General features: G+C 46.6%; 6 protein-coding genes across 6 annotated transcripts; 1 reads left to right on the top strand and 5 right to left on the bottom strand.

The window, feature by feature from the left end:
• Positions 1–63: 63 nt before the first annotated feature.
• On the bottom strand, positions 64–1,944 carry PUMCH_001712 (uncharacterized protein; the record flags this gene model as incomplete). The annotated part of the gene is made up of 1 exon (XM_063020751.1): positions 64–1,944. One exon carries the CDS (start codon positions 1,942–1,944, stop codon positions 64–66), a length of 1,881 nt encoding a protein of 626 aa, XP_062876821.1.
• A 644-nt stretch (positions 1,945–2,588) lies between these two features.
• Positions 2,589–4,013, bottom strand: PUMCH_001713 (uncharacterized protein; the record flags this gene model as incomplete). Its single annotated transcript, XM_063020752.1, has 1 exon — positions 2,589–4,013. One exon carries the CDS (start codon positions 4,011–4,013, stop codon positions 2,589–2,591), a length of 1,425 nt encoding a protein of 474 aa, XP_062876822.1.
• An 846-nt stretch (positions 4,014–4,859) lies between these two features.
• Positions 4,860–6,812, top strand: PUMCH_001714 (uncharacterized protein; the record flags this gene model as incomplete). Its single annotated transcript, XM_063020753.1, has 1 exon — positions 4,860–6,812. The coding sequence occupies one exon, from the start codon at positions 4,860–4,862 to the stop codon at positions 6,810–6,812; it is 1,953 nt and encodes a 650-aa protein (XP_062876823.1).
• Positions 6,813–7,669: 857 nt separating this feature from the next.
• PUMCH_001715 (uncharacterized protein) lies at positions 7,670–9,256 on the bottom strand (the record flags this gene model as incomplete). The annotated part of the gene is made up of 1 exon (XM_063020754.1): positions 7,670–9,256. The coding sequence occupies one exon, from the start codon at positions 9,254–9,256 to the stop codon at positions 7,670–7,672; it is 1,587 nt and encodes a 528-aa protein (XP_062876824.1).
• An 807-nt stretch (positions 9,257–10,063) lies between these two features.
• Positions 10,064–10,666, bottom strand: PUMCH_001716 (uncharacterized protein; the record flags this gene model as incomplete). Its single annotated transcript, XM_063020755.1, has 1 exon — positions 10,064–10,666. One exon carries the CDS (start codon positions 10,664–10,666, stop codon positions 10,064–10,066), a length of 603 nt encoding a protein of 200 aa, XP_062876825.1.
• Positions 10,667–11,242: 576 nt separating this feature from the next.
• On the bottom strand, positions 11,243–12,532 carry PUMCH_001717 (uncharacterized protein; the record flags this gene model as incomplete). Its single annotated transcript, XM_063020756.1, has 1 exon — positions 11,243–12,532. The coding sequence occupies one exon, from the start codon at positions 12,530–12,532 to the stop codon at positions 11,243–11,245; it is 1,290 nt and encodes a 429-aa protein (XP_062876826.1).
• Positions 12,533–12,731: the final 199 nt, after the last annotated feature.

The following is a 12,731-nucleotide window of genomic DNA, read 5'->3' on the forward strand; positions in this document are numbered from 1 at the left end:
ATTTTTATAGAATAGTTTGTATTGTGAATATATTGAAAAGAGTAAGTTCTGGATATTAGTAGCCTACTCTTCATCGAGCCATCCCTTGGCACGATCCACACCACGTTCCCATCTTTTCCAGTTCTTACGTCTCTCGGAGTCAGGAAGCGTGGCCTTGAACTGGTTGTCTGCAGAGTCGTTGCCCTTAATGGCCTCGGTGACCTCATCAAAACTCTTCCAGATCCGGTCGTTCTTGTCTTTGAGACCCAAGCCGGCGGCAATAGCAGCACCAAGTGCTGTACATTCAGCGACGGCTGCTCTTTTAACAGTGACGCACGGTCCCAAAATATCGGCCTGAATACGAAGAATCTCGTCTGCTTTGGACATACCACCATCGACTGCCAAAGTCGACAACAATTTGGATTGGTCGGTGGATGCCTCCTCTAGGAAGTCTTTGGATCCTCCCGCATCTTCCGCCATAGCCTTAAGAATGGCTCTCACTTGAAAGCAAACTCCCTCCAATGCAGCACGAGCAATGTGAGAGGACGAGGTATATTGGGTCATACCAAAAATTGTACCAGTTGCGCCTCTATCCCAGTAAGGGGCATACAATCCCGAGAAGGCAGGAATAAACAAAACACCTCCAGAATTATCAACTTGAGAGGCCAATGGCCCAATGTCTTGAGCATTCTCAATCAATTTCAAGTTGTCACGAAGCCACTGAATGATGGAACCAGCCACAGCAATGGATCCTTCCAACGCATAGTGTGGGTCTCCATCGTCGCCGTCTAAAGAGGGGAACCAGAAACCTAGCGTGGTAAGAGTACCGTTTTCAGAAATCAACTTCCTCTTACCGGTGTTGTACAAAAGGAAACAACCCGTACCATACGTGCACTTTGCCGAGCCGGGCTTCAAAGCCAATTGACCCACCAAAGATGCAGATTGGTCACCCAAACAGCCACTGATAGGCACATTGTAGATTGTTCTAAGAATCTCATAAGCCTGGTCTGTGATTTTGTTGTGGAAACCCAAATGAGACAAATTGGGTGCAGCAAAAGAGCCGTAGAATTCAGAGGAGGAGACAATTTTAGGCATCAGGATCTTGGATGGATCGATTCCCCAGAATTCAAGGAGCTCGTCGTCATAGTCACGGGTCTCCAAGTTCATGAACGAGGTCCGCGATGCGTTTGTCACATCGGTAACAAACGACTTCTCTTTGGTCAAATGATAGATGAGCCATGTGTCGACCGTTCCGAACATCAAATCCTGGCCGCGCTCGTACTCTTCCCGGATATCGTCGTCGTTATCCAAGAGCCAGCGCAACTTGGCAGCGGAAAAGTATGTAGAAAGCGGCAAGCCGGTTTTCTCTTTCATTGACCGTTTGGTCTCCTCGTCGGTCATTCTCTCCAAGTGCTGGACGATTTCAGCAGTACGAGTATCGGTCCAGGTGATACCGTTACACAACGGACGGCCGGTTTTTTTACTCCAAACGAGCGTGGTTTCACGCATGTTGGCAATACCAATACATTTCACTCTATATTTCACCTTCAAGTCTGGGTTCTGGTTCAATTTCTGGAGCGTAATGAGACAGGCCACCAAGCACTGCACCGCATTGGCCAAAATATGAACGGGCATACATTCTACCCAACCAGGACGAGGGAAACGCAACGTTGGGCCGACCGAAGCAGCGTTATTTTCAATTTCGATATCGTCGCCAATCAGAATGGCCACACCTTTGGCCGAGAAAATGGGCTGGCCATGGCGAGCAAGCGAACTTCTACGACGGAACTGGTCGGTGTTCTGCGACTCCTGCGGCGCCTCGGACGCAGACGTCGAGTATTCGATCTGGTGCTTGGCGAGTTCTCCTCCGCTTTGATCGAAAAGAATCACTCGAGTGGATGTGGTGCCAATATCAATGGAGGCCACCACAGGAATCGAGGGCGAGGTGGAGGAACGACGAGGCATAGTCTGCGGGAATAGCTAGTCGTCAATAAATACGGATTCTACTATGTGACTCCTGGGTCGTGGTCGGATCTAAGAAAAGAGTGGTTGGAAAGAAACCCAAAGAACCTCAATTACGCACGAGCGCGGTGAAAAAAAAGGTGGGGCAGATTGCGGGGCACGAAAAGAACACTTGTCGCGCCAATGAGAGATACCGAAAAACAGGGGGAGATCGGTGCGAGAAAGGCCCGGTGTGATGATTTTTTACTTGCGCTTCACTGCATCTACTAAGGGTCTATATGGCTTCAATGCGTCAGCCAGGGGTACTATCCACACTAATATACTAATATGGAGTACTGCAACTACGGAGGATATGCAGTGGGGACACCCTTTGAGAAGAATAGGGCGGAATCGGTGGGAAAAAGTCGTTGGTATTGATCTCCAAAACGGCGGGAAATCAGGCTCTATTTATACTTGCGCCGACCCGCTACCCCGTGATCTGGCACAGGGATACCGGCTTCGGACCTGCAACCAGGAAATCCGGGGTAGAAGCGTTGGTCAGGGGAAGACGGTTTTTGTGTCAACCGAGGAGATTTTTTGGAGGTTTTGGTTTTTCTTGTTTCTGTAAGGACGCTGTGTTTTTATTATTGTGCTCGTAGTTTCGTCTCTTAGGCTCCAGTAACTTCTCCCAGAACAGCACGGTCTTGGAGATACTCCAAGCCTTCGCCCGCATAACTTGCGAGAGATGAAACTTCCACCAAATCACCTTCGGATACAATTGCGCCCTGTGCGTGAATCCATTTGGTACCCAACTCCAAGTAATGCTTTCTACACGAGTCGGGGTTGTCATTGGTGGCAGCGTTGGAGTTCTTCAACGGACTAAATTCCTCTGCACGGTCAACCTCCAAACAGCCAAACTTCTCGAGCTCGACCGACAGGAAGACGTCGAAAATGAACTGCTCCAATTTGATGCCGTTGGGCTCGGTGGGCTTAACATACTCGCCAGTCTCCAAGTCCAAGCATGGAATCTTCTTCTTGGCAATGTGGAAAGGAAGGAACTCTTGCGACGACGTCCACTTGGCAAGCATTCTGTCCAACAACTCAACAGAGTAGTAATGATTGACAATGTTGGCGGCGCGGAGGTACAACTTCGAGGAGTCCTCTGGGTCAGCCTTCTCGGCCAATTCCTTAGAAATCTCACTATACTCGATCACGCAAGGCTTGTTAGATACCTTGTCCATGACAATCAACCCCACAGACTCAGTAGCGTCTCTCTTGCGAACCACCTTTGTAGCCAAGTCGAAACCTCTTTGCATGGCAAAGCCAAGGAACACAGGGTCTGCCACACGCACAAGACAGTTGTCAACACAGTACATGTGAACGTGCTTGATGCCTTTACTCTTCATATCGTCGAGGACGCCGGCGGTCTGGATGGCCTTGTATAAACCACCGTTTCCGTCCGGAGACTCGCAGATGGACGATTCGCTCTCCAACAAAATCTTGCGGCCCTCAAGATCGAAGCACGGAAGCGTGCCTTGGTTGAAAAACATAATTTGGTCCTTCTTCAAGCCAAAGTAGTCATTCTTCACGAAAAACGCCTCTGTGGCGGCCCTAGTAGGACCAGAGGTCATGATGTACCACTGCACAGTAGCGTTCTCTCCAGAAAGACGCTGGATGCGCAAGATTTTCTCTGCTTGGATTTGGAAAAGCGACTTTCCGGAAGGCAAGCCAATGTCGTAGCAGCCCTTAGGATCCAGCGAGCCCAAACGCGTGCCCTGTCCACCAGCCAAGAGAAGCACCGCTACCTGGTTTTTGGCGATCGCGTCCAAGCCCAAGGCGCGCCACTGCGCCAATTCGTTCTGGTCCTGATCCAAGACCGAGGCCGTGCATTCGCCGGGAAGCTGGGCCAACTCCTTGGATGCTGCTGCCTCACTGGAATGTTGGATTGCCTGTTGGACTGTTTTCACCAAGTGTACGGGGTCCTCGATAGCGGAAAGTTGGGCAGCGAATTGTTGCTGTTGCTGCGGATCTTTCAAAGCATCGTAGGCTTTGACAATGTGGTTCTGGCCTGCTTGGGTGTAGTTTTCCAACATTTTGATAAGATTAGGATTACGTAGGAATGAGGGGTGAATGGGGGCTACAGATGGTATTGGGCGTATCTAGACTGAGGGCTGTATTCTTGTGAGTATTCAGAAAAAAACAGCGGGCGGCAGATTCGAGAAATTGGCGAAACGTGGTGTATTTATACCTGTCAGTGTAGAATGATCTGAAGTGTGGTCGGTGTGCAGGTCTATGGAAGCTGGGTTTTAAAGAAGGCTAAGAATAGAAAAGTGTAGAAATTGTGATTCTAGAGTTTGGAGTGATACATAAAAGTGGAAGTTTTGCTACTTTTTTATTTATTGTAGTTCCTTTGAAAACGTTTGTTATGTGTGGTATAGGTAGGTGGTATGAGTAGATGGAGTGAATGAATAATGTGAATGGATATCACAGAAGAATTGCTAAAAGCATGTAAAACATTTGACTGAAATGAAAAGAGAGATTTCAACTATTCAAAATTTCTTCTCTCAGAATCAACCATGACGTATGTCAACTGCAATTGAAGATACACCCATTCTAGAGAACACCGGTGAACTTCAAACGACCAAAAATCCCAAAGCAAACTTTCTCAAGCAATGAAATCCCACTCAAAATCTAACGAAACAGCAAAACATCCACCCATTATAACGCGTAAAACCCACCTCTACCACTAAAATCCATAATCCAAACTCACCGAAACACATTTTCGCGCAACAAACACTCTCCAAAATCCGCAAAAAAGATTGTCCCGCCACTAAAAAAACTAAAACGGAATTTCTCGTCCCTACCCCACGTTAGCGTGAAATTTCACCTACCCCACCTCATCGCTACTCATCTCCTACTCAAAAGAACCAAAGACCACAATGGCTCGCGCAAAACAAGGTGGACCGGCCTCTAAAAAGGCCCGGCGGCTGAAGGAGAAGGCGGTCACGCAAACGGCGCTGCGGAGAAATAGAAATGCGAAGCCCGTTGTCGTCAGCGATACCGAGAAACCACAACCACCGATGGACACAGAAATCGTCCTTGTGGATCTGCAGGACGAAGATGGAGATATGGACGATGTTGTTGTTGTTTCCGAGAATGAGGACGATGTGGTATCTGCGGAAGAAAACGGCGCCTCAGAGCTGGAGCTGGCTCAAGTAGCAGAACCAATAGCAGGCTCCAATCCAAGGAAGAGACGGTACTCAGAGGCTGAAAACGAGGTCGCAGGAAATAATGACTTTATTGGTTTTGGCTTCACATCCAGCGAAGATGAGGCAGATCCAAACGGGGCCGAAAACGATGGCCATAACTCCGATGATGGATACCTAAGTGACGACGGCTCCGGCGCCTCGTATGTGCAAGCATTGAGCACATCGGCGTACCCATGGGTGAAGGGCCAAGATCATTCCAAACAGAAGGAGATCGCCGATTGGCTCACGCTCGAAATCAAGGATTTTGTCAACTACATCTCGCCCTCGAAGGAGGAAATCACCACCCGTAATGATATCATCAACAACTTGAAGGCCAACATCTCCCATTTTTGGCCCTCAACGCAGGCGCACGTGTTTGGCTCCTCTGCTACCGACTTGTACCTCCCGGGCTCCGATATCGACATGGTGGTCATTTCCACCACTGGAGACTATGAAGAGAGATCTCGTCTCTACCAGCTCTCATCATATCTTCGAAAAAATGGCCTCGCGAAGAACCTCCAGGTCATTGCCAATGCAAAGGTGCCCATCATCAAATTTGTGGATCCCACACACAACGTGCATGTCGATATCTCCTTTGAAAGGTCAAATGGTCTCGATGCTGCGCGCAGAATTCGTAAATGGCTCTCTCTGACGCCAGGTCTTCGTGAATTGGTACTCATAATCAAACAGTTCCTTCGTTCCAGATGGCTCAACGACGTCCACGTCGGTGGCCTTGGAGGCTATTCCACAATCATCATGGTGTACCACTTCTTGAAGCTACATCCGCGTCTTTCGACCGGCAACGTGTCTGCGATGGAGAATTTGGGAACCTTGCTAATAGAATTCTTCGAACTTTACGGTCTCAACTTCTCCTACGACAGGCTCTTGTTTGCAATCGACCCGGTCAATGATACTCCAAAATACATGCTCAAAAGCGCATGTCCACAGCATAGATCCTTTAAGGGTCTGTTTGCAATCGTGATCCAAGATCCCTCCGACCCACAGAATAACATCACTCGTTCATCATACAACTTAAACGGAATAAAGAAGGCATTCGTGGGAGCATATCATCTCCTAGTTGGTAAATGCTTCGAGTTGCACGCAGCATCGTTCAAGGAGCGGGTCGGCGCGCTGATTTTGGGTGACATTATCAAGTTCAATGGTAAAGATAGAGATTTCAATGACGACAGAGACAAAGTGATTAACGATGCATTGATCGATCATGGTTATGAGGATAGTGAGAGCGACGGCGCTGACGGAAATGACAAGTATTACTTCTCAGATATGACCGAGGAGAGTGCAGATGATGGCGCACCTTTCTTTGACGCCTCTTCGAAACACAAATCGGATGCCGCATCAAAACCATCTTCCAAAGCCGCATCAAGAGCATCTTCGAAAGCCCCATCGAAAGCCTCTTCCAAGGCCCCATCCAAAGCACTGTCGCCTGCTCCACAGCTCACTTCCAAGCCACGCGCAGATGGTAAAAAGGTCGAAGACTTCATGAGCTTAGGACAAAACTCCGACGCAGAAGAGAATGACGGTGGCGCGCAAAAACCTCAAAAGTCCCAAAGCTTGCTCGAGAAAGATACAAAGCGTGAGTTTTGGAAACTGAAAGGTCTCCATCCAGCCAACCAACCTATATAACCTCCGCTTATGCTTTGCAGTGGCTTTGACGAATCCCAAAAAGTTTCCTTGTATTAATATAGCAAATGCTTTTGCACCGATCTAATTCATACTCAATTCACAAAATAGACATCTCTTTGCGGATGATTATCAATGCAGTCACTAAATTTTAGGATTATCCACTAAGTAATCTCGATCTAAAACAACACTACGTTTAATTCAGACATGAAATAGTCTTCCTTCTAGATTTAAACAGAGCCATGATTCACCCTTTAAGTGTCCTTTCTTTTAATGCCAGCATACATTCACCTCCCAAACCAAACTAGGCAACTACTTGAGTATTTTAGTCGTTAAATGAATTATTTCAGTCACAATATATCCCAAAGTGAGAAAGATTTTAAAGGGTTCATCTGTCCAACTTTCAAAGAACACTTAAGGTAGCAGAATGAAGTGACTAGAAACTGGAATCTTCTCGAGGTAACTGACAGGTCCATCATCAATGCGGGAGAATGACTCCTGAAGATTCACTTTATATTATTTCTCGGCGAAAAACTGAGAAAGCTCTTCTAATTCTAAGTGAAACTATATTTCATATGAGACAAAGAATGGACTAAATGAATAATTGAATTTTTATATGGATTATATGAAATATTAAAGAAATAGTAAAGCATGTATGCACTCAAAACCCAATTTCTAGCATCCGAAAGCAAAAACAGGTTCGCTTCAAGCAAGAATCAATGAAGTTTAAGAAGGTATTAACATGCTGGCGCAAGATATAAAAAAATAGGATTTCGATTCACAGAGAAATCGGCAGGTTAGAATCGAATCTGAACTGCGCTTTGGCTCCAGATATTCAGGAGACGTTGTGGCCTCTCTGTTCATAGGAATAAACCCAATCCCAATCTGGAAAAAAAGCGGGAAAAAGGATTCCATTCCATTAAGACTGAAGTTAAGTCCGTGTCCGGGAAGAGACTGGACATGAAGGCATGAAACTTTACATATATCAGGACTGTGAAACACGCATAGAATATCCCCAGTCTTCGAAGATCAGCAAGAAAAGCCGTTTCCAAATTGTTGCCAACTCTCATCATTTCGGGTTGGCAGCCGAGGACAAAAATATCTAATTTTGCTGCAATTACAACGCAAAACAGTTCCAAACGCTTGAGTTCGTTTCGGTAAGCCTCACTCCATACACTAGACTGAGAAAGATTACAGGCACAAAGTTCTTTGGCTCTGTTCCGCACCGCGCTAATGCTGTCTCGCATTAGATCCAAATTTTTTGTCAAGTTTTTGGTGTATGTCTCGTCTTCTGAGGACATCAAGGTCACAAAAATACCTCCTAGCTCAATCCTGAATGTGATCATCGAACAGGTGTTGGACATTTCTTTGATGGTATCTTTCAAAATATCAGAGAGAATAATCTGCTTTTCCCGGATGCTCTTGATCTCCTTTCTGGACATTTTTCTAGTGAGCTCGTAAGGAAGTTCTCGACAAATCGATTGGATATCGACGCAATGGAAACCGAGGTAGCACTTCAAAGCACATTGATAGTGCTTGGAAAAATTACCATATTTCAAAGTCTCGACAGCGTTCGAAACAATGGCAACAGAATGTCTATGTTGTCGAAACAGCCAGCAAAACAGCAATACTCGGGGAGGCAAGAAAAGTAACACAGCAGTAACATTGATGAAGAACACCAAAATATTCCAAAGGAAGTGTCCTTGGAAACGCTGCCTAATCACATCGATCAATGCATCCAATAAAAATATACCAATCCCGTAATGTATGATTACCAAATTATCTTTGATTAACTGGGCTTGATAGGCATAGGTATAGTGCGCATTCTTGGCTTTTTCAATGTGCTGAAACAAGCGCTCGTGTGTTGCGTCGAGTTTACAGTGTATACCATCTAGCCCATCAAAAGCCTTAGTCTTGGTCACCAGCACTGAATCCGCAAGAAATTCCATACCTTTAATGTCTTTCGACGATACATTTGAGAAGAAAGACTCGCGCTGAGGACCGCTATCGTTGAACAGTTCATAAAGTGACTCCAGGCACTTCAAAGCTTGTAAGTCTACGATGTGAATTGGTTGAAACAGGTCTATCTGTGGAAGAACTCCACGTGGACAATTACAATAATAATCACCGAAATTCTGGCGCCAAGACTGGACTCGAGCGGAGGCTAGGAAATTGTGGCGCCCAATATGGGTTCCGAAATGCTGCGCCATGTCGTTCAAGTATTGACAGAAGACTACTTTACCAGGCTCGGATAATGCTTGAAACTCGGCAGTTTGTTTGACGGCTTCAAGATCATTTTGCAACTCCTGAGTCAACTTTTCGTAGCCAAAATCGCCTGCAAGCAACTGATTGTTAGTGAACAGATCTGTAGACGTCTCCTGCTCGACGCTAGAATAGTCTGTAAGCACGAATCCCACAATTTTTCTCCAGATGTTGGTCAAATTCATTTCGATGCAAATAAACAAAGTGTGTTTCAGGAATTCAAAAGTGGTAAGGAATTCTGAAACAGCGCCAGGATAGAAACAACATACAGGTCCAAATTTTGGCAGAACCCCAATAGTGAGTTTAAAAGAAGTAGCAGGTGGTGAGAATGAAGACTGAATTTTTTGTGTTCAATTGGGGTCAGCGCTGAGGAGTTTGGGTGTGAGATTGGCGAGTGGTAGCTGAGAGACTCTATTTACCAAGAGAGAATGGAAAAAGTTGAGAGAACTCGATAGGCAGAAACATAGAAAAAGACCAGGTTGATCTACCAGGTCTCTGGTGTGTTGGCTGAAAGGTTTCAATGTCATCAATTGAGCCATTGATAGTGATCAGCAAATACAACGCATTTAAACGAAGAAACGAGTGAGGATGAGAGTAACTCAGAACGGTTTATTTTCGGGCCCAACGCATGCAATAATGAAAAGCACCGAGGTGGGTGTGAGAGATTTATGGTGTCAGATAAAGCATGACCTCTGGTTCTAGTTCTTCTGGACTGAAGCTTAACATGATCTGCAGCTTCCAAACAACTCAATTGTCAAAAGCATGCATACTCTTCGGCAACCACCAAAATGCAATGACATGTGTGCAAATGTTTCCAAGCACACACGGGCGCAAACACCAGTTTCTCAACTCATACGTTCAGCACTGAAAAGCTAGGGCAACAATAGCGACTCCACGCACTCTAGCTAGCGCTATTTCTAAAAACCCACACTTACTATCACACTGTCTAACACACTGTCTAGAAGTCCACCCTGTCTAAAGGTCCACACTATCTAGCAACAGCCAGTCCTTCGGTTACGCAAGTTCAAGAGAAGCGCATCGTCCGTCTGGCCCTCCTGCGCCTGCTCCAGACTATAACTATCAAACTCCGCCTGCGGAATCTCCAGCACGATCGAATCAAACAACTCGCCTACACCCTCGCCCCGTTTCGCACTCGTCTTCAGTACAGCCAACTGTCTCTCCCTACAGAACTCCTCGATCAACAGGAGCAGCCCCGCCTCCTCCAGCTCCAAATCCATCTTGTTCCCGACAACACGGATCTTGATGTCCGCCGGCCCCAACGTTAGAAGCTGCTCGATCCAGTACTTTGCCCTCTCAAACGAAGCTTCCGGCACTCCGAGATCAAAACACACAAGCGCCACCAGCGCGTTGCGGTAGTACATGGGCGTCAACGACTTGTACCGTTCCTGGCCCGCGGTGTCCCAGATTTCGAACTTGACGGTGCGTTCGTTGTGGGTGTAATCTTTCGAAATGAAAGCAGCGCCAATTGTGTTGGCCAGATGCGGATTGAAGGCGTCGGCGATGAAGCGGTGGACGAGGGATGTTTTGCCAACCGATGAGTCACCTAGAAGGACGACTTTATAGGGTAGAGGCATGGTTTGTGGTGTGTGGTAGATGTAGTATGGTCACCTATATACTACTATATAGTGCTATATAATGTGTAGTAGTAGGTTGTAAGTGAGACTGTGATAGTATATACTAGGTGCGAGTGATTGAACTGAGTAAATATCTGTGCAATTAGATAGAGAAGAAAAGAAAGAGAGCAATTTTGTGACTGTTTCGTTGGGGGATTGTTTTTGGAAGGCTTGAGATTTTGGGAGTTGTTGGTTGTGTATTTGTTGAACTCGCTCGATAAAAGCAAGGGCTCACTGTATTTGATGGTATTTCGGGGAAGTATCGATAAGAAGCTATTTTTTTAAACAATACAATTACTTGAAGATTTCACTTTTGGCTTAATATTTTATTGTCGCTTGGTATGCCCCAATTGAACAGTGACTACTATTCCCTCAAACTTACTCATCTATACGATCTCTAATGAAGAAAGTATTTCGACTACAAATCTCTCATAATTAATACATTTAGTGTCCTGACTATCCTTCAAATATACCGAAACTAAACAGACATCCTCAACTGTCTTACACCTACCTTCAATGGAACTACAACAGTCTCCTCTACTTCATACCCAATTGACTCATCAATTGAGAACCGCCTCCATTCTGTTGCACCTCCATCATGAACTCCTCCAAAATGGCGAAAGATGCACAAACACCAATCACAACGGACACAGCCTTACCGCTAGCACCTACCATCTCACCGACCAATGCAACAACAGACAAGACAGCGGCACCAGTGGCAGAGGCTTGTGGGATGATCTTGCCGAGCTCCTTGGTGACGGAAACTTCTCTCTTACCAGCAATAACAATGCTCTGGTCCTTGAATTGCTTGGCAATGTCCTTAGGAGCAGATCCAGTGACGTTGCACCAGAAGCTGGCGAAAGCAACAGCCAAACTGACAATGGCAGAAACAAAGGTCACGGCTCTGATAGGAGAAAGGAGAGATCCAGTCAAAGACGTTGGTGGACTCAAGTAGAACGAGATTCCGCCAGTAGCAGCACCGCTCTCGGAACGAGTCTCAACAATGGCAGCCAAGCTTGGGTTGACAGCCTCAAGAGCAACGGCAACAAAGTGGAGGGAGATCTGGGCAGCTGCAACCATGGTGAATGCAAAAAGAACTGGCATGGCGCCGGTGTACAACATTCTGATGGGGTACACGTTAGCAGTACCTCTGGCCTTGTTGGATCTGATTGGCAACTCAACTCTAAAGTTTTGCAAAACGATGGTGGCGAGGCCAGATGCGACAACAACGAGAACCATACCGATGGTAGGGAAGCCAGAACGGAAGAACATACCAACAACGGCGTCCTTAATGGCGGAAAAGTCCATGCTGAGCAAGGCCTTGAGCAACAAAGTGACCACACCGTAGGTCTCTGGCTCGCCGTCTGGAGTGGCAGACACAAGCTCAACACCTGCAACGTCTCTGACGAGTCTGGTGGCGGCGTTCAAAGCAATGAGAGACATGACACCGGAACCAAAACCGTAGCCCTTGTCCAAAATCTCCACGACCAAGGTCAAGAGAACATTCCATCCGAAAATCTGCATGAAAATCAAGGCGTACCAGCCAAAGGCGCTGGAGTCGGCGGAGCCACGCACAACAGAGTCGTAGTAGCCCGAAGCAATCAAACTGACACCGAAAACGGCGCCCAAAAAGAGCGAAGTCAACTTCTGCGCGGTCTGGAACAACTCTCTATCGTACGAGTAGGCCAAGTTGACCTTCAAGAGTTTAGCGGAGGCAGCGATCTGCCACAAAAAGGCGGAAACCAACACGGGCAACAAACCCAACTCCAACAACGTACCTTGCTCCATAGCAAAAAGCGGTCTCCATGCGAAAAAGGGGTCTGCCATCTTCAATGGAGCGTCCTTTACCAATCCATAGATTGGGAGCTGGGAGATCACAAACACCAATCCACTGGCGACGGTGTAGACTACCTTTTCATCCACGGTGAGTCTTTCATCGGCAAGTTCGATTTCGGGCAATACAGGCAAGAATATCTTCACCAAGTCGAGAAGTCGGACTGGGGGGATTGTTAGTACTTATATAGTT

Source organism: Australozyma saopauloensis, chromosome 2 (genome assembly GCF_035610405.1).
Source record: "Australozyma saopauloensis chromosome 2, complete sequence".
Lineage (NCBI taxonomy): Eukaryota > Fungi > Ascomycota > Pichiomycetes > Serinales > Metschnikowiaceae > Australozyma > Australozyma saopauloensis.